This window comes from Oncorhynchus tshawytscha, linkage group LG02 (assembly GCF_018296145.1).
Source record: "Oncorhynchus tshawytscha isolate Ot180627B linkage group LG02, Otsh_v2.0, whole genome shotgun sequence".
Taxonomy (NCBI): Eukaryota; Metazoa; Chordata; class Actinopteri; order Salmoniformes; family Salmonidae; genus Oncorhynchus; species Oncorhynchus tshawytscha.
Genome location: NC_056430.1, coordinates 75,324,450 through 75,346,243, shown reverse-complemented (window position 1 = coordinate 75,346,243; position 21,794 = coordinate 75,324,450). Strand labels below are relative to the sequence as shown.

Sequence of the window (21,794 nt, the reverse complement as noted above, 5' to 3'; positions counted from 1 at the left end):
GCCACAATGACATAATAAATGTAGTCTATTGCTCAACCAGCAACAGCTACAAAATGACTCGCCTATTTGGGCAAACAGATTGCTATTTATTTTTTCATTCAACCCCCTTCCATAAAAGGGCAGACCTGGGACGCCGCTCATGTGCACCCGCAACAGGCCGTGAGGTGTCAGAAGGCGAGTGCTGATCGCCACCGCAGTAAGGCCCCGGTGTTTGCACCGGGGGAAAGGCCCTCGAACCGAAACCTGCCCTTCCGCCTGCCCTGTCGGAAGCTGGGCCCGCGGTTTTACGGACCATTTAAAGTCCTGAGGAGACTGAACGAGGTTTGCTACAGGTTACAGCTTCCCCCCGATTACCGTATTAATCCCTCGTTCCATGTGTCTCTCCTCAGGCCGGTGGTGGCTGGACCGCTCCGGGAGTCTGAGGTTCGGGAGGTTCCTCCGCCCCCTCTGGACATCGACGGGGCCCCGGCGTCCAGTAAGGCCCCTGTTCGAGCCTTACTGGACTCGAGGCGTCGGGCGAGGGGCCTTCAGTACCTCATGGAGTGGGAGGGGTACGGTCCAAGAGATGCTGGGTGCCGGTGGAGGACGTTTTGGACCCTTCGTTGCTACTGGAGTTCCACCGTCTCCAACCGGATCGCCCTGCGCCTCGTCCTCCAGGTCGTCTCCGAGGTCGGTGTCGGCGCGCTGCTGGAGCTGCGCGTCGAGGGGAGGTACTGTCACGGTTTCTATTCCCCAATTACATGTTCATTATTTAACCCTCTTTTTCCCCATGGTTTTTGTGCGTGATTGTTTAAGGATCTGGGTGTAGCTGGTGCAGAGGAGTCAGGCGCAGGACAGCAGAGATGAGTAACACTCGTAACTTTACTCAAAATATCAAATAACAAGTCGTACATACCAAGCCCACAAACATCGGACCGAACATACAATAAAACAATCACTCACAAAAACCATGGGGAAAACAGAGGGTTAAATAATGAACATGTAATTTGGGAATTGAAACCAGGTGTGTAAAACAAAGACAAAACAAATGGAAAGTGAAAAGTGGATCACGATGGCTAGAAGGCCAGTGATGTCGACCGCCGAACGTCGCCCGAACAAGAAGAGGGACCAACTTCGGTGGAAGTTGTGACAACCATAGAGTTACAACAGGACTATGCAACTGTACAAAGGTTAACTGAAGAAGCCTACTCTCATTAACCCGTAAACTAAAAATTGACACGGTTTACGTGACTTCACTTAGAAAAATCTAATCTAATTCTTAGAAAACGTCCTCGGTCACCTTCCCTCACTCTCATTTTCTCAACCGCTTTCCGATAAAGTTTTTTAAAAATGGCTCAACAAGAGTATAAGCTTCTCGGTGAGCAGTTGTTTACGTATAAAGGCCAGGTGTTTCCCGTGGCTGACACGCATGAATTAACCACGGAATATATCGACAGCTTGGAACACTTTGAGATCAAGGACAGTGATGTTTTCCTTGTCACTTTCCCGAAATCAGGTAAGTAAACTATTGAAAACTCTTACTTTCACACGGACAGTAGCTACAGAGGTATAATAAACAGGACTGGTGCTTGAACATCTATTACAAATTGAGTAGGTTGTAATTAAAGCATGAATAAGTCAACGTTCGCAGGAAACACATTAACAGCTGACTCAGCATTCTCATAGGGAAGATGTATGGCACTTACACAAATGATTATTGGCTGAAAGAAATTGACAATAAGGGGATTGTGGGAGCTGTGTTGATTGACTTCAGTGCAGCTTTTGACTTTATCAATCATAGTCGGCTGCTGAAAAACATGTGTTATGGCTTTACATCCCCTGCTTTATAGTGGTTCGAGAGTTACCTGTCTAACAGAACACAGAGGGTGTTCTTTAATGGAAGCCTCTCCAACATAATTCAGGTAGAGTCGGGCATTCCCCACAAGACATGCCACCAGGGGTCTGTTCAAACAGCGAACACACAGCTCAGATAACCATGCATTCCCCACAAGACATGCCACCAGGGGTCTGTTCAAACAGCGAACACACAGCTCAGATAACCATGCATTCCCCACAAGACATGCCACCAGGGGTCTGTTCAAACAGCGAACACACAGCTCAGATAACCATGCATTTACCACAAGACATGCCACCAGGGGTCTCTTCACAGTCTCCAAGTCTACAACAGACTCTGGGAAAGGCACAGTACTACATAGAGCCATGAATACATGAACTACACCTTATGGGACAACTCGGACTGTGAAGAGACACACACACAGGCACACACACACGCATATGCACACACAAGCTAACACGCACTCTACACACAAGTACATTGTGATGTTGATATATTGTGGGTTGGATGGCGCTGTGTTAAGAAGCAGTGTGGCTTGGTTGGGTTGTGTATCGGAGGACGCATGACTTTCAACCTTTGTCTCTGTAGCGATGAGACAAGATAGTAGCTACTAACAATTGGATACCACGAAATTGGGGAGAAAAAGGGCTAAAATAGTGGTTAGAGCGTTGGACTAGTAACCGCAAGGTTGCGAGATTTAATCCCCAAGCTGACAAGGTTGGGGATTCTGTTGTTCCGCCCCTGAACAAGGCAGTTAATACACTGTTCCTAGGCTGTCATTGCAAATAAAAATAAATATGCCACATTATCTTAACTATAATATACTGTACATGGCTAAAATATATAACCTATCTATGTAAGGTTTGTAAGGTCAGTGTAGTACTGTACAAGCAGCCTTATTGACAGAACCTGTAAGGTGGGGTTTCTCCCTCTCTCCATTTTTTGGAGGACAAACTACATTCACCTTCATTGCCACTTTTCTCTCACTCTCTTGCTCTCTCTCTCTCCCTCTCTCTCCTCTCCCAGGTACAGTATGGACCCAGCGTATCATCACCCTGTTGTTTGAGGATGATTTCCCAGAGGAGGCTAACCAGACCACCTTTGTGAGGATGCCCTGGCTGGAGATCCTGGAGAAGGGGAAGACCTACACCGAGAGACCCTCTCCACGCCTCTTCTGCTCCCATCTACACCAGCAACTTATGCCCAAGGGCCTGCAGAAGAAGAGGGCCAAAGTGGGTGGGGTTAGATGGTTATACATACAGCATTATACCTTCAGTGAGTGGGTTTAAATGGTAGTGAGTGGGGTTAGATGGTAGTGAGTGGGGTTAGATGGTAGTGAGTGGGGTTTAAATGGAAGTGAGTGGGGTTAGATGGTAGTGAGTGGGGTTAGATGGTAGTGAGTGGAGTTAGATGGTTATACATACAGCATTATGCCTTCAGTGAGTGGGTTTAAATGGTAGTGAGTGGGGCTAGATGGTAGTGAGTGGGGCTAGATGGTAGTGAGTGGGGTTAGATGGTAGTGAGTGGGGTTAGAAGGTTATACATACAGCATTATGCCTTCAGTGAGTGGGGTTAGGTGGTAGTGAGTGGGGTTTAGATGGTAGTGAGTGGGGTTAGATGGTAGTGAGTGGGGTTTAGATGGTAGTGAGTGGGGTTAGATGGTAGTGAGTGGGGTTAGGTGGTAGTGAGTGGGGTTTAGATGGTAGTGAGTGGGGTTTAAATGGTAGTGAGTGGGGTTAGATGGTAGTGAGTGGGGTTTAAATGGTAGTGAGTGGGGTTAGATGGTAGTGAGTGTGGTTAGATGGTAGTGAGTGGTAGCTAGTGGGGTTAGGTGGTAGTGAGTGGGTTTAGATGGTAGTGAGTGGGGTTTAAATGGTACTGAGTGGGGTTAGATGGTTATACATACAGCATTATGCCTTCAGTGAGTGGGTTTAAATGGTAGTGAGTGGGGTTAGATGGTAGTGAGTGGCAGTGAGAGGGTTTAGATAGAAGTGAGTGGGGTTAGATGGTAGTGAGTGGTAGTGAGTGGGGTTAGATGGTAGTGAGTGGCAGTGAGTGGGTTTAGATGGAAGTGAGTGGTAGTGAGTGGTTTTAGATGGTAGTGAGTGGAGTTAGATGGTAGTGAGTGGTAGTGAGTGGGTTTAGATGGAAGTGAGTGTGTTTAAATGGAAGTGAGTGGGTTTAAATGGAAGTGAGTGGGTTTAGATGGTAGTGAGTGGGGTTAGATGGTAGTGAGTGGTAGTGAGTGGGGTTAGATGGTAGTGAGTGGCAGTGAGTGGGGTTAGATGGAGTGGAGTGAGTGGGGTTAGATGGTAGTGAGTGGGGTTAGATGGTAGTGAGTGGGGTTTAGATGGTAGTGAGTGGGGTTAGATGTTAGTGAGTGGGGTTAGATGGTAGTGAGTGGGGTTAGATGTTAGTGAGTGGGGTTAGTTGGTAGTGAGTGGGGTTTAGATGGTAGTGAGTGGGGTTTAAATGGTAGTGAGTGGGGTTAGATGGTAGTGAGTGGGGTTAGATGGTTATACATACAGCATTATGCCTTCAGTGAGTGGGGCTAGATGGTAGTGAGTGGGGTTTAAATGGTAGTGAGTGAGGTTAGATGGTAGTGAGTGGGGTTTAAATGGTAGTGAGTGGGGTTAGAAGGTTATACATACAGCATTATGCCTTCAGTGAGTGGGGTTAGGTAGTAGTGAGTGGGGTTTAGATGGTAGTGAGTGGGGTTAGATGGTAGTGAGTGGGGTTAGATGGTAGTGAGTGGGGTTAGGTGGTAGTGAGTGGGGTTTAGATGGTAGTGAGTGGGGTTTAAATGGTAGTGAGTGGGGTTTAAATGGTAGTGAGTGGGGTTAGATGGAGTGGTAGGGTTAGATGGTAGTGAGTGGGGTTAGATGGTTATACATACAGCATTATGCCTTCAGTGAGTGGGGCTAGATGGTAGTGAGTGGGGTTTAAATGGCAGTGAGTGAGGTTAGATGGTAGTGAGTGGGGTTAGATGGTAGTGAGTGGGGTTTAAATGGTAGTGAGTGGGGTTAGAAGGTTATACATACAGCATTATGCCTTCAGTGAGTGGGTTTAAATGGTAGTGAGTGGGACTAGATGGTAGTGAGTGGGGTTTAAATGGAAGCGAGTGGGGTTAGATGGTAGTGAGTGTGGTTAGATGGTAGTGAGTGGTAGCTAGTGGGGTTAGGTGGTAGTGAGTGGGTTTAGATGGTAGTGAGTGGGGTTTAAATGGTAGTGAGTGGGGTTAGATGGTTATACATACAGCATTATGCCTTCAGTGAGTGGGTTTAAATGGTAGTGAGTGGGGCTAGATGGTAGTGAGTGGGGTTTAAATGGTAGTGAGTGGGGTTAGATGGTAGTGAGTGGCAGTGAGTGGGTTTAGATGGAAGTGAGTGGGGTTAGATGGTAGTGAGTGGGGTTAGATGGTAGTGAGTGGTAGTGAGTCGGGTTAGATGGTAGTGAGTGGCAGTGAGTGGGTTTAGATGGAAGTGAGTGGTAGTGAGTGGGGTTAGATGGTAGTGAGTGGAGTTAGATGGTAGTGAGTGGGGTTAGAGTGAGTGGGGTTAGATGGTAGTGAGTGGTTTAGTGGAGTGGGTTTAGATGGAGTGAGTGTTTAAATGGTAGTGAGTGGGGTTAGATGGTAGTGAGTGGGTTAGATGGTAGTGAGTGGGGTTTAAATGGTAGTGAGTGGGGTTAGATGGTTATACATACAGCATTATGCCTTCAGTGAGTGGGTTTAAATGGTAGTGAGTGGGGTTTAGATGGTAGTGAGTGGGGTTTAAATGGTAGTGAGTGGGGTTAGATGGTAGTGAGTGGCAGTGAGTGGGTTTAGATGGAAGTGAGTGGGGTTAGATGGTAGTGAGTGGGGTTAGATGGTAGTGAGTGGTAGTGAGTGGGGTTAGATGGTAGTGAGTGGCAGTGAGTGGGTTTAGATGGAAGTGAGTGGTAGTGAGTGGGGTTAGATGGTAGTGAGTGGAGTTAGATGGTAGTGAGTGGGGTTAGATGGTAGTGAGTGGTAGTGAGTGGGTTTAGATGGAAGTGAGTGTGTTTAAATGGAAGTGAGTGGGTTTAAATGGAAGTGAGTGGGTTTAGATGGAAGTGAGTGGGGTTAGATGGTAGTGAGTGGTAGTGAGTGGGGTTAGATGGTAGTGAGTGGTAGTGAGTGGGGTTAGATGGTAGTGAGTGGCAGTGAGTGGGTTTAGATGGAAGTGAGTGGGGTTAGATGGTAGTGAGTGGGGTTAGATGGTAGTGAGTGGGGTTAGATGGTAGTGAGTGGGGTTAGATGGTAGTGAGTGGTAGTGAGTGGTAGTGAGTGGGGTTAGATGGTAGTGAGTGGGGTTTAAATGGTAGTGTGTGGGGTTAGATGATTATACATACAGCATTATGCCTTCAGTGAGTGGGTTTAAATGGTAGTGAGTGGGTTTAGATGGTAGTGAGTGGGGTTAGATGGTAGTGAGTGGGGTTAGATGGCAGTGAGTGGGGTTAGATGGTAGTGAGTGGGTTTAGATGGTAGTGAGTGGTAGTGAGTTGGGTTAGGTGGTAGTGAGTGGGGTTAGGTGGTAGTGAGTGGGGTTAGGTGGTAGTGAGTGGGGTTAGATGGTAGTGAGTGGGGTTAGATGGTAGTGAGTGGGGTTAGATGGTAGTGAGTGGGGTTTAAATGGTAGTGAGTGGGGTTAGATGGTTATACATACAGCATTATGCCTTCAGTGAGTGGGTTTAAATGGTAGTGAGTGGGGTTAGATGGTAGTGAGTGGGGTTAGATGGTAGTGTGGGGTTAGATGGCAGTGAGGGGTTAGATGGCAGTGAGTGGGGTTAGATGGTAGTGAGTGGGGTTAGGTGGTAGTGAGTGGGGTTAGGTGGTAGTGAGTGGGGTTAGATGGTAGTGAGTGGGGTTAGATGGTAGTGAGTGGGGTTAGATGGTAGTGAGTGGGGTTAGGTGGTAGTGAGTGGGGTTAGATGGTAGTGAGTGAGGTTAGATGGTTACACATACAGTACTATGCCTTCAGTCAGACAGGCACAGCCATGAGGGGAAAGCTAGAGAAATACATAAACTTACAATGTACAAAGACCTGCAGGGACGTACGCACCCACTCTCTTAACACACTACACTGTTAACCCTATATCACCCCTATCTCCTCCATACACACTACACACTGTTAACACTATATCACCTCTATCTCCTCCATACACACTACACACTGTTAACCCTATATCACCCCTATCTCCTCCATACACACTACACACTGTTAACCCTATATCACCTCTATCTCCTCCATACACACTACACACTGTTAACCCTATATCACCCCTATCTCCTCCATACACACTACACACTGTTAACACTATATCACCTCTATCTCCTCCATACACACTACACACTGTTAACCCTATATCACCCCCATCTCCTCCATACACACTACACATTGTTAACCTTATATCACCCCTATCTCCTCCATACACACTTCACACTGTTAACCCTATATCACCCTATCTCCTCCATACACACTTCACACTGTTAACCCTATATCACCCTATCTCCTCCATACACACTACACACTGTTAACCCTATATCACCCCTATCTCCTCCATACACACTACACATTGTTAACCTTATATCACCCCTATCTCCTCCATACACACTTCACACTGTTAACCCTATATCACCCCTATCTCCTCCATACACACTACACACTCTTAACCCTATATCACCCCATCTCCTCCATACACACTACACATTGTTAACACTATATCACCCCTATCTCCTCCATACACACTACACACTCTTAACCCTATATCACCCCTATCTCCTCCATAACAGTGTGTATGGAGGAGACAGGGGTTCTATACACTGTTAACCATTTGATTGTTTTGAAGAAATCTAAGAGTCTCTCCTTTTGATTACAATGATTCCACCACACAGTGTGTATGGAGGAGACAGGGGTGATATACACTGTTATACCCTATATCACCCCTGTCTCCTCCATACACACTGTTAACCCTATATCACCCCTGTCTCCTCCATACACACTGTTAACCCTATATCACCCCTGTCTCCTCCATACACACTGTTAACCCTATATCACCCCTGTCTCCTCCATACACACTGTTAACCCTATATCACCCCTGTCTCCTCCATACACACTGTTAACCCTATATCACCCCTGTCTCCTCCATACACACTGTTAACCCTATATCACCCCTGTCTCCTCCATACACACTGTTAACCGTATATCACCCGTCTCCTCCATACACACTACACACTGTTAACCCTATATCACCCTGTCTCCTCCAAACACACTGTTAACCCTATATCACCCTGTCTCCTCCATACACACTACACACTGTTAACTCTATATCACCTCTGTCTCCTCCATACACACTGTTAACCCTATATCACCCCTGTCTCCTCCATACACACTATACACTGTTAACCCTATATCACCCCTGTCAACTCTATATCACCCCTTTCTCCTCAATACACACTGTTAACCTTTTACTGCAGTGGGATAAATCAGGGTCACACAGAGTGTTTCTTGGTAGTCAAACGAATCTACTTTGAAACAAAAGTATACACCTCACATACATGGTTATGGGCTTACAAAAAGAGGACACCTGTACCATGTCAGATATAGAGTTGAAATGTATTCAATTTTGAGTTTGCATCCCAATATTACACTTTTACGTTTTGTTATATTTCAGTCTTCTGTGATGTACTCCTGTCTCTATATCTGACATGGTACAGGTGTCCTCTTTTTGTAAGCTCATAACCATGAGACTGCAGGAAAGAGCTACTATATCTCCCCTGATATACATCACAGAAGACTGAAATATAACAAAACGATTTGACGTAAAAACACCGGATTTTCATCTTGTGAAAAATATGAATAACATTCCACCCATGAGGCCACTAGAGGGTGCTTTTGGTCATTCGACTGCAGGAAAGAGCTACTATATCTCCCCTATCTCCTCCATAGGTAATCTATGTGACCAGGAACCCTAAAGACATCCTGGTGTCCTACTTCCACTTCTCTAAGTTCATGAAGAATCTGGACAGTCCAGAACACTATGACGAGATGCTGGACAAGTTCTTCTGTGGATGGAGTGAGTGCCACTGTTCACCCTCCCTCCATCACATGGCACTTCTTTGGCCAAATTGGCTTCATCAGTGTAACACAGTATCATACAAAACCGTAAGCTAATTAACAACTAACACACACTGACTAGCACTTACTGTCTGCTGTCCTATGTGAACCCATCTCTTCAGTGCTTGGTGGCTGCTGGTTTGACCATGTCAGAGGATGGTACAACAACCAGGACAAATACAACATCCTGTTCCTCAGCTATGAAGAGATGATCAAGGTAACATGACATTTACACTGATTAACACTGTATGTACCACAGGAATACCTACACCACTGCACTGACCTGTTATAAGATGCAGTAGCCTACATCAATGATGCATCTGATACTACTGCAGTAAGTCGTGCAACAGATGTAGTATTACCTGTGTAATGATCATGATCATGCTGTTTAATCAGCTTCTTAAAATGCCACACCTGTCAGGTGGACGGATTATCTTGGCAAAAGATAAATGCTCTCTAACAGGAATGTAAACAAATGTGTGCACAAAATTTGAGAGAAATAAGCTTTTTGTGCGTATGAAAGATTTCTGGGATTTAAAAAAATTTCAGCTCATGAAACATGGGACCATCGCTACAAATGGTATATATTTCTGTTCATTTTACATACCATATTGGTTTTATTTCATGTGTCCTGCTACAACAGGACCTGAGATCGGTGGTAGAGCGTCTGGCTGAGTTTGTCGGGAAGAGCCTATCTGATGCAGCTATAGACAGCATAGTGGAGAAAGTCACCTTCAACAACATGAAGAAAGATGACAAGGCCAACTATGAGTTCTTGACTGAGATCGGCAATGACAAGAAGAAGGGAAAGTTCCTACGCAAAGGTGAGGAAAAGAAGAAATGTTTAGAGGCTTTATTGTTGAAATTGATACATGAAAAACATGAGTATATGTTTGCACTGGTATCGTGGGGGGGGCAGAAAAGAGGTGTATTTAAGGAGGTTTTTAGAACTTCCCGTCTGAAAGTGAGCCCCCTAGACCTCCTTCCAGTGTCAATGTATCTGAAATACATCGAGCACAGCTTTATCTATTTCAGAGCTTTATTGGCAGGTAGCCTAGAGGTTAGAGCGTTGGGCCAGTAACTGAAAGGTTGCTAGATCAAATCACCGAGCTGACAAGGTACAAATCTGTCGTTCTGCCTCTGAACAAGGCAGTTAACCCACTGTTCCTAGAACAGTTAACCCACTGTTCCTAGACCAGTTAACCCACTGTTCCTAGGTCGTCATTGTAAATAAGAATTTGTTCTTAACTGACTTGCCTAGTTAAATAAAAGGTTACGTGAAAATAATGAATAAAACCATCTCTCTCTCTCAGGTACCATAGGAGACTGGAAGAACTCATTGACGGTGGCCCAGAGTGAACACTTTGACCAGATCTATCAGGAGAGGATGAAGGACCTGTCTCTCAACTTCGTCTGGGACATCACAGAGCTTCAAGGCTGATACAGACACATATGCATGCGCACACAGTGGCGGTTCTAGTTTGTATGGCTCCTTGGGCTTAACCGTCCCTTCAGCACCCCCCCCCCATCAAAAAGAAGTAACAAAGACAAATATAAACAAATTGTAGTATATAAATACAATTAAAAATATAATTGAATTATTACCCTATTGCTAACAAAAACACACAAATAAAACTAAGTTGCACCAATCCTATATCACACAAATACACAAAGAGAGTCACACATGTATAAAGACGAGAACCTGATTATTGAACTTCAAACAAGAAACACACTCAACTAAATTGCACAACTAATTGCATTACTAAATGCATTAGTACTGTACTAAGTTAGAGGTGCGCTATTTGATAGATTCCCCGCTTCCCCTTCCTCTGGCTTCCAGTGGGGAGACCTGAGGTCAACCTACCCCCGCCCCCCTCCCCATCTCGTACTTTTGAGTGGGAGGCCTGCCTAGCTCACAAACTAGAATCAGGGTGCCCACTCCGACAAGGTTAATTTACCCACAGTCCCACACGGTGACATGATATCATTGATGTAATGAGCAAATGAGCGATGGAAAACCGATCATGTCACCATTCAGAATATTATGATTATTTTTATTTTGTGTGGGTGCCCCATGCTGCCCCCGGCAAGATGCCGCCCTGGGCGGCTGCCCATGTCACCTATGCCTAAATCCTACACTGCATACACCATACTTTCTCTCTCTCACTCTCACTCACTCACTCACTCACACACACAAATACATTCTCTCTCTCTCTCTCTCTCTCTCACACACACACACACCTTAAATATTATTTCCATGAACTGTTAAATTTAGTTCCACAAATATCCTACTCTTTTAATAATGTGAATAAAAATGAAATATATTCATTTAATGAAAATACTCATGCAAATATAATCGGTATAATGTACTTCATTACATTAAAATGGAATATTGTAGTAACTTGTGTTTGTGTCTGTTATTAATAAAGACTATAGGTTATTATTCGTTTATTATGGGGAATTACTGTATTATAAGCAATATCTGTATGCACCTTTAGTATTATGATGTATTGTCCGTTTATTATGGTGAATTAGGTAGTTGAAGTCATACGGTAAAGGGAGACGGGTTGACGTCAGGGTTTGTATTTACATGGATCCCGAAAACGCTTTCTGATGTAGTCTACTCTCGTAATTAGCTCCCGTATGGAATGGATGACATATCGGAAGCCTAGGCTATTCCTGTAAGACCTGAGCCGCAACCGCTCCCCGTCACATACACAAACAACCAACCGGGGTAAGACCTGAGCCGCAACCAATCCCCGTCACATACACACACAACCAACCGGGGTAAGACCTGAGCCGCAACCGCTCCCCGTCACATAACAAACAACCAACCGGGGTAAGACCTGAGCCGCAACCGCTCCCCGTCACATACACAAACAACCAACCGGGAATCAGGGAGTGCCTTTTTTGGTTTATTTTATTTTACGGAGAAATAGTCTACAGAGGCTCGAGAGGGAGAACATACGAAAACTCCCAACTGATATGGCTGAGGCGAATATCTCGGTAACAGAGAGCCAGTTTAGGTGCCCTATTTGCCTGGATATCTTGAAGGATCCGGTGTCCATTCCGTGCGGACACACCTACTGCATGGCATGCATGACCTGTTATTGGGACCAAACCGACCTTGGTCACTACAGTTGTCCGCAATGTCGGGAAGAGTTCATACCTCGACCGATGCTACGGCGGAACACGGTGCTACAAGAAGTAGTGGACAAACTCAAACTGAACGAACTGGCTACGGCGCCGGAGTTGTATCTAGGCGGTGTAGGGGACGTTCCGTGCGACTTCTGCCCGGTTCAGAACAAACTGAAAGCGCTCAAGTCGTGTCTGGTGTGCTTGGCGTCTTTCTGCGAGCTCCACATCTTGCCGCACCGCGACGTGGGGACGTTGCGACGGCATAAACTTGTTGCCGCGGTGGAGAGCTTGGCGGAAAGGCTGTGCCCGCAGCACCGTTTGGGCCTGGAGCATGGAGGCGGCGAAGGGGGCGATGCGGTGGAGTGGAGTGGCGACTGTATGCTGTGCGAGTCTGACCAAGAGGAACTGCACAGCATCGACGAGCAAAGGGCGCGGAAACAGGTAATAATCATAATACATGGGACTTATATAGCGCTTTTCAAGGACGCCTACTCATCACTCTGGTGATTAAAACTGATTATAAACAAAGTTGTTTCCTGAAAACACTTGTTGATCTTTCCACCTAGGTTTACAAACTGTTAGCCTGGTCCCAGACGTGTTTGTGCTCTTGCCAACTCCATTACACATTGCCAAGCTGAACATTGTTGGCATGACAATGAGAGACAAAGAGTTGGCACCCTAGTTTAAATGTCTATGTTTGGCACAAAACATGTCTGTACCCTGCAGGCTAACAAACTGCCACTATCCCTAACAACTGAATAGATGATAAATAGCCTATGCAATATGGCAGCCTATGAATATGATTGATTGTGACAGATGACATCCCTCCAGTTTGATGCAGGTTAGTTACGTCACTGGGAAACACCCCACTGTGCCCCCTCTGCCGTGGTCAGGCTATGCTATCTGGGGTATCGCTCCCATACCAGGAGAGTAGGCAGGTGCTGTAGGTGTATGTCACTAAGGGGACTGTAGTGTTGCTATGTCACTAATGCTGCTCTACTCAGACTGGAGTGCTGCTGACCATGATTCATTGTCCACTAAAGTATATGTAATATACACAGAGTGTTCAAACCATTAGGACCGGCTCTTTCCATGACAGACTGACCAGGTGAATCCAGGTGAAAGCTATGATCCCTTATTGATGTCACTTGTTAAAGCCACTTCAATCAGTGTAGATGAAGGGGAGGAGACAGGTTGAAGAAGGATTTTTAAGCCTTGAGACAAGAGACATGGATTGTGTATGTGTGTCATTCAGAGGGTGAATGAGCAAGACAAAAGATTGAAGTGCCTTTGAACAGGGTATGGTAGTAGGTGCCAGGCACACCGGTTTGAGTGTGTCAAGAACTGCAACACTGCTGGGTTTTTCCCGCTTTCCCGTGTGTATCAAGAATGGTCCACCGAAAGGACATCCAGCCAACTTGACACAACTGTGGGAAGCATTGGAGTCAACATGAGCCAGCATCCCTGTGAAGTGCTTTCGACACCAAAAGGGAGTGCAACTCAATATTAGGAAGGTGTCGTATGTCAAGGTGAGTAGATCATTTGTTTCTCTTTCCCTCCCTGCCTGCCATCTCTCTCGTTCCCTTTTCCCTACCCCTTCTTTCCACCTCTCTCTCTCTCCCGCTCTCTCTCTCTCTTTCTCTCTCACTCTGTCTCTCTCTCTCTGTCTCTCCGTCTCTCAGGTTCAGTTGCAGGATTCTCAGAGGTCAGTACAGGGAAGCATCAGGAGTAGAGAGAGGGAGCTGGAAGAGTTTCAACAGAGCATAGAGGCCGTCAAGGTGGGAGAGACACAGACACACACACACACAGTGACACAGAAACATAAAAAAAGTTAATAGTAACCAGATTAAAAGGCTTTTAGTGCCGGTGCGACTTTTTTCAGACAGTCGCCCCGGAACATAAAACCGCTGCTATCTGGAAGTTTAGTTTATTAATTCAACCATTTTAAAAATCAAGCACACATAAAACTAGAAAAAGCCGTACATGCACATGAGTAAAATCCTGGTGGATAACACACAATAATGTCTGGGACTTATTTCCATTGTGGTCCTCTTGAAACCAGATGGCTATAGGCAAGATCCAACACGTTGCACACAAGAGGGGAGAAACATTCTACAGATGTAGGATTTTATTTGATCAGTCTGTTGCAGGAGAATTTTCCTGCAATGTAGGACATTTAAAACGTGTAAAATGTACTTGAGGTTTAAAAAGTCTTATGAGGTTTGTTATTTCCACTCTGGAAAGACAGACTTGATTTTCCCTTACGAAACATGTATCTGTGAGGTGGTGAGGTTGGACCCAGCTGTAGAGAAGAGACCAGACGAGGAATCGGTGGTTAAGGATAAACATAATACTGAGAAACGGTAGCCGCAGGATCACAGTACACTTGAAAAAACAACACTAAGTCTCAAAAACTCACTCAGGAAACGACCGCACGTGGTAAACATTTCAAGCTTCAGCAAAGGACAACAGAAAACACACCTCTTTTAACAGGGAAGTCATAATGAGTAAATAGGACGCCTGAGTGTCGTTAATGTCTCTTGGTTGGTCTCTGCCGCCCTCTGGTGACAGGTGGAACCATGACAGTATCAAAAATATATATTAAATATCATTTACATAATAATTCACATTTCATGTTGCTGCAGCATTATTTTCCTGCTGTAGCAAACTGTCAGTGGGTCAAATTAAGGTCCTACATCTTTATTGTCTGGCCATGTTGTCGCTCGCTGTCAGGAGCCAGGCTACTCGCTGTCAGGAGCCAGGCTACTCGCTGTCAGGAGCCAGGCTACTCGCTGTCAGGAGCCAGGCTACCGCTGTCAGGAGCCAGGCTACTCTCTGTCAGGAGCCAGGGAGCCAGGAGCCAGGCTACTCGCTGTCAGGAGCCAGGCTACTCGCTGTCAGGAGCCAGGGCTCGCTGTCAGGAGCCAGGCTACTCGCTGTCAGGAGCCAGGCTCGCTGTCAGGAGCCAGGCTACTCGCTGTCAGGAGCCAGGCTACTCGCTGTCAGGAGCCAGGCTACTCGCTGTCAGGAGCCAGGCTACTCGCTGTCAGGAGCCAGGCGCTGTCAGGAGCCAGGCTACTCGCTGTCAGGAGCCAGGCTACCGCTGTCAGGAGCCAGGCTACTCGCTGTCAGGAGCCAGGCTACTCGCTGTCAGGAGCCAGGCTACTCGCTGTCAGGAGCCAGGCTACGCTGTCAGGAGCCAGGCCAGCCAGGCTCAGGAGCCAGGCGCTGTCAGGAGCCAGGCTACTCGCTGTCAGGAGCCAGGCTACTCGCTGTCAGGAGCCAGGCTACTCGCTGTCAGGAGCCAGGCTACTCGCTGTCAGGAGCCAGGCTACTCGCTGTCAGGAGCCAGGCTACTCGCTGTCAGGAGCCAGCTGTCAGGAGCCAGGCTACTCGCTGTCAGGAGCCAGGCTACTCGCTGTCAGGAGCCAGGCTACTCGCTGTCAGGAGCCAGGCTCAGGAGCCAGGCTGTCAGGAGCCAGGCTACTCGCTGTCAGGAGCCAGGCTACTCGCTGTCAGGAGCCAGGCTACTCGCTGTCAGGAGCCAGGCTACTCGCTGTCAGGAGCCAGGCTACTCGCTGTCAGGAGCCAGGCTACTCGCTGTCAGGAGCCAGGCTACTCGCTGTCAGGAGCCAGGCTACCGCTCTGCCCTCTCTATTCCCCTGGCATTGACAAATAAAAGTACATTTCAGCCATATGGTTTGGAATCAAATTAAAATAACCAATGAAACCAACATTATTTAAATGTAAATGTTTACTTTCTTGGTGCTTATTACTGAAGAAAACTTTGCTCCTTTACTTTCCTTCATTTGGTGTCCCTTCTCCCCTCTCCTTACCTAGGCATCAGCTGCATTAGTCCTGGAGGACAGCAATACCCTGTTTGTGGACCTGGCCCTCCGTCTGGAGAGGACCAGGGGGGAGGTGAGGGCCAGGCTGGAAGCCCGGGAGAGAACTGTCCTGGGCAGGGCAGAGAGAGAGCTGGAGACCCTGGAGAATGAACTGGAGGAGCTGCGGAGGAGAGACAAGGAAATGGGCCAGCTACTAATGAGGGATAATGCTCAGTTCTTACAGGTGGGGGTGGGGTGGGGGGAGGACTGAAGGGAGAGAAGGAAGAGCAGGAGAAGAGAAGAAACAGTGAGGAATTGATGGGGAAAGGGAGGGATAATGGAGAGAAAGAAAGACTGGATGCAAGCTGAAAAATAAAGGAGAGAGAAATGTTAATGAGGAAGACATGGAGAGAGCTACAAAGAATAATGCAGTCAAAACAGACAGAGAGAGAGAGAGACGAACGGTGACATGATACAAATGCTCTACTCATCACCCCTCTCTCCTCTATCCCTCCCTCTCTCCTCTATCCATCCATCCCTCCCTCTCTCTCTCCATCCCCAGGAGGCTCCCCTGCTGTGTGTCCTCCCACCCACTGGGCGGCGCCCCCGAGCCCCTCTCATCCTCCCCGCAGAAGGCTTCAGTGCAGCCCGCAGAGCTCTGTCCCACCTCAGGGCCCGCATGGAGGAACTCTGTAGAGAGGAAGTGGACAAGATCAGCCACGCAGGTGGAGGGAGTAAAGACACACACACACACTGGTTTATTCTCAAACACACACAACTGCATGCAACTTTTCACAGCTATGCTCTCAGAGACTCCAATAATGCATCTCAAATGACAATGTGTGATGTCACAATGTGACACACTTTTTTACCTTTCTGTAGTGAACGAGAGCTCCTCTGCCTGTCACATGTCTGGTGGAGAGTGTTTGAAAGGTAAGCCCAGAGAAACAGGACGCACACCGTTACACACACACACACAGCTCTCTCAGGGTCACCTCTGTGGTGTGTTTCTCATCTAAGACTCAGGCTTTAGGGTGAACATGTCTGGCCAGGGGATGTTAGTTGAATCGTTTTCAGTAACTTCTGATATGATTCATTTGGATGGAATGTAACACTGATTCTTCTTTGTCTCATTCTCTACCTCCCTCACCCTCTCTCCTCTCTCCCCCTCCCTCCCCCTCTCTCCTCTCTCTCTTTTTCTTTCTATTTCTGTCCCTCTCCTCCTTACCCCCCTCTCCATTCTGTCTTCTTCTCTCTCTCTCTCTCAGTAGCAGTGCCTGCATCATTTCCTCTCTCCCCCTCTCTCCAGCCTTCGGACCAGAGGATGAGAGTATCCTTCCTCAGGTGTAAGTACTGACACACGCACACACACATATACACACACACACACACACACACACACACACACACACACACACACACACACACACACAGCAGCCTTGCTGAGGTGTAAGTACTACCCACGATACACCTTGTCAGCCTGACGATGCCACCGGTATACCTTGTCACCGTGGCGAGGCTGCCCTGGTCACGTGGTATCCCGAGATGACCTTGTTTTCACACCCTGCCCTGTCCTATGACAACCACGCCATCCCTTCACCACACACACTGACACTCATACAAACACACACACACACACACACACACTGACACTCATACAAACACACACACACACACTGACACTCATACAAAACACACACACACACACTGACACTCATACAACACACACACACACACACTGACACTCAAGCAAACACACACACACACACTGACACTCATACAAACACACACACACACACACTGACACTCATACACACACACACACACACACACACTGACACTCATACAAACACACACACACACACTGACACTACAAACACACACAAACACACACACTGACACTCATACAAACACACACACACATGACACTCATACAAACACACACACACACACACTGACACTCATACACACACACACACACTGACACTCATACAAACACACACAAACACACACACTGACACTCATACAAACACACACACACACTGACACTCATACAAACACACACACACACACTGACACTCATACAAACACACAACACACACACACACACACACACACTGACACTCATACAAAACACACACACACACACACTGACACTCATACAAACACACACACACACACACTGACACTCATACAAACACACACACACACACACTGACACTCATACAAAACACACACAACACACACTGACACTCATACAAACACACACACACACACACACACTGACACTCATACAAACACACACACTGACACTCACACAAACACACACACACACACACACACACTGACACTCATACAAAAACACACAAACACACACTGACACTCATACAACACACACTGACACTCATACAACACACACACACACACTGACACAAACACACACACTGACACACACTGACACTCATACACACACACACACACACTGACACTCACACACACACACACACACACTGACACTCATACAAACACACACACAAACACAGGTGTTGACCTACCGTTGGTACAAACCCAGAGCTACTCAGAAAGGGGATCTCTCTCTCTTTCTCCCATGCCCTCCTTCCTTCCTCCTCCTGTCCCCCTCCTCACCTTCACAGTTAATGAGGGCGAAAAGGTAACCTGAGAACGCACTTGTGTCCCAAATGGCACTCTATTCCCTATATAGTGCACTACTTTAGACTAGGGCCCTGGTCAAAAGCATTGCACTACATAGGGAATAGGGTGCCATTTGGGAAGTACTCCATGTCTGTCTGGTGCTTTCTTTACCTTCATGAATCGTAGGTGGATATGATATTTCTGACATTTTGTAGTCTGTTGTTCACATTGAACAACAGGTACATGATGAGACAAGCCCATGGACAGGAGGAGATCATGGAGACGGGTGTTAGGTTTAATAATTCACACTGTCTGGGTTAGAGGAAAGGCCGCTACGCACTTTATGTAAACTAGGCAAACGCAGCGACAGAGCGTCGTTTTCTACGTAGTTCTACGTACTTTTGTGCGGCTCACATTTTGGAACGGACCGTATATGGCTCTCCGTCGCTCTGTTTGCATAGGGTGTGTAGGACCCTTAAGACTGTGGCAGGCATGTACGGTATCTGTCTGGGCTAGAGGTCAATCAGAACACTGGCCCTCTGTCCAGACAACCACGCTGTTGCCTAATAGTGCGATGTTCATTTCTTGTATTTAATTCTAATAGTCTATTAGATTAAGACTGTCCTATTTGCAGACAGACATTCATATGATCACTGTTCTTTTTACTGCGCTGAAAACTGCTGTGTATTTAGTTCAATAGTCTCTGTTACAAATGGTACCCGGTGGTCATGATAATGCTACTGAGAGTTTATGACACTTCTAAGCTAACAGGTAAATAATTGTCATGGATTGTTCAATCAATCACTCTGGAATCAGGCATCTAATTGATTGATTGGTTGGTTGATTGATTGATCTCCTCAATCTCCTGTCCCCGGACCCAGACACTGCCCACCCTGGTCCTTCATGAGGGTCCCGATGGATCTCTCACTCGCTTATCCTTAACCCCTTCTCTCTCTCTCTCTTCAGGCTCCTGTCGTCTGTCCCTGGATCCAGACACGGCCCACCCCCACCCTGGTCCTTCATGAGGGTCCCGATGGATCTCTCACTCGCTTATCCTTAACCCCTTCTCTCTCTCTCTCTTCAGGCTCCTGTCGTCTGTCCCTGGATCCAGACACGGCCCACCCTGGTCCTTCATGAGGGTCCCGATGGATCTCTCACTAGCTTATCCTTAACCCCTTCTCTCTCTCTCTTCAGGCTCCTGTCGTCTGTCCCTGGATCCAGACACGGCCCACCCCACCCTGTTCCTCTTGGAGGGTCCCCAGGGGGCTCACTGTGGAGAGGAGCCCCAGTCCTACCCCCTCCACCCCTTGCGCTTCGACTCCGTGGCCCAGGTCCTCTGTAGGGAGGGCCAGTTTGGAGGGGCCAGCTACTGGGAGGTGGAGTGGAGGGGAGGAGGGTGGGTGGACATTGGGGTGACGTACAAAGGGATCGGACGAAAAGGTAGCTGCTTCTAGGGATTGTTTTTTCTGTCAGTTATGTCGAGCAATTTGCAAATGTCAACATTTCACACACAAAGTGTTTGTAATAGTGACTTTCTAATCAAGGCTTTGTCTGAAACGGTATCCCATTTGGCTCCGGACAAAACGTGTGCACTATATAGGGACAGCCAAAGGTTTTCTTATCAAGATTCCCTGGTGAAGGTTTCTATTCATGTTTTTCTCATCTAAAGGAGGTGGAAAACCATGTCTGCTGGGACGCAACGAGAACTCATGGCGTCTGAGATGCACGCACGCCGGTTACGCCGCGTGGCACGATAACCGGAAGACGACCGTAGCTGCGCCCCTGTGCCCGCGGATCGGCGTGTTTCTGGAACACCAGAAGGGAGCGTTGTCGTTCTATAGTGTGGCGTCGGACGCCGTTTCCCTGCTCCACACGTTCAGGTGTCCGTTCTCTCAGCCACTGTACCCAGCGTTTCGGTTAGACCTGGACTCCACACTGTTGATATGTCCACATGAAACACACAACGGGAACTAACCTCTAACCTCTTCCCATCTGTTTCTGGATCTCTTATTTTGACCCAATGGGAACCCATCCTAGACCCCAACCCTAACTCTGCTGCCCTCTCTCTTTCTGAACACCTTCTGTTGACCCAATGGGAACCCATCCTAGACCCCAAACCTAACTCTGCTGCCCTTTCTTGTTATGGCCAAAACCCTGCTTTAGCGTTGCCAGGTACCTCTACTCCTCCACTGTGTTTTTTAAATGAACCTCCTAAAATCTCCAACCAACAACTGATTGTTTACTCATTGCTGTTGCTCGACATTTCAGTCATTTAGCACACACTCTTATCCAGGGCAACGTACAGGAGCAGTTAAGGTTAAATGACTTACTCAAGGGCACAGCGACAGATTTTTTCACTTAGTCAACCGGGCAACCTTTCAGTTACTAGCCCAACACTCTTAACCGCTAGGCTACGTGCCTCCCTGAAATATCAACTCAAGGTGTCAACTCAGCACAGGGCCACGGTAAGGGATTAATAATTTAATCAATCATTTTTGAAGTATCGATGCCAAAAAAAACTAATCTGCGCTCAACTCCGTGGAGGCGTTGTGTTACTTGGATAGCCTTACCTCGGCCTATCACAAGTCACCAAACTAGTGATGCTGAAAAGACAATGTTGTTGTGTAAGGAGAGTCTGAACTGAGCAGCATATTGTATGCATGGCCTCTCCATTCAAATATCATTCACAATGTGGCCCTATTGTAAACAGAGACTTCACTTCAGCAGCCATGAAGCCATCTTGATCAATCATCCTATTCTATTGATCACTGTGACTGTTACTTAACAATAACATCATGTGAAACATTTCAATGTAGCCGAATGTGGAATGTAGCTCTTTCAAAATACTATTAGTTGGAAAGGCTTTGAATGCCATTATATCACCATGAAGGGACATTGAAGAAAATATGTATTTGCTATAAAGTGCATTATTTCATGAGTTATAGTCAGACTAATAGTGGGATAGGCTATGCTGGGTAGCCTATGGTTTCTATGGCCCCATCTCTCTACCTCCCCATTCCTTCAATAATTTATTTCTCTGTGACTATTACAATGAATGTGTAGCTTTGTATTCATGTGGGCTGTGTAACTGTTACTGTCTTCAATAAACCAATTATACATTTTCAATCTCAATTTTACTCTCAACGTTCCAATTTTCCCCTTCAGAGCATAAAACAAGAAAAGGTCTGCCCCTAGAGGGCTGGTCTG

General features: G+C 46.8%; 2 protein-coding genes across 4 annotated transcripts; both read left to right on the top strand.

The window, feature by feature from the left end:
- The first annotated feature begins 395 nt into the window (after positions 1-395).
- Positions 396-10,497, top strand: LOC112240417 (amine sulfotransferase-like). Of its 2 annotated transcripts, none has more exons than XM_042304841.1 (6): positions 396-710; positions 2,861-3,066; positions 8,803-8,929; positions 9,093-9,187; positions 9,614-9,794; positions 10,284-10,497. In XM_042304841.1, the coding sequence occupies exons 1-6, from the start codon at positions 566-568 to the stop codon at positions 10,409-10,411; spliced, it is 882 nt and encodes a 293-aa protein (XP_042160775.1). In that variant the 5' UTR covers positions 396-565; the 3' UTR covers positions 10,412-10,497. The 2 variants fall into 2 exon arrangements, with proteins under 2 accessions (XP_042160775.1, XP_042160772.1); XM_042304838.1 differs by lacking the exon at positions 396-710 and adding an exon at positions 1,198-1,495.
- A 1,077-nt stretch (positions 10,498-11,574) lies between these two features.
- LOC112240416 (E3 ubiquitin-protein ligase TRIM47) lies at positions 11,575-21,719 on the top strand. 2 transcript variants are annotated; one of them, XM_042304802.1, is made up of 8 exons: positions 11,575-12,549; positions 13,791-13,886; positions 15,949-16,179; positions 16,498-16,660; positions 16,818-16,868; positions 17,204-17,281; positions 19,782-20,027; positions 20,257-21,719. In XM_042304802.1, the coding sequence occupies exons 1-8, from the start codon at positions 11,956-11,958 to the stop codon at positions 20,559-20,561; spliced, it is 1,764 nt and encodes a 587-aa protein (XP_042160736.1). In that variant the 5' UTR covers positions 11,575-11,955; the 3' UTR covers positions 20,562-21,719. The 2 variants fall into 2 exon arrangements, with proteins under 2 accessions (XP_042160736.1, XP_042160747.1); XM_042304813.1 differs by having other exon boundaries at positions 11,576-12,549; positions 17,207-17,281.
- The last annotated feature ends 75 nt before the right edge of the window (positions 21,720-21,794 follow it).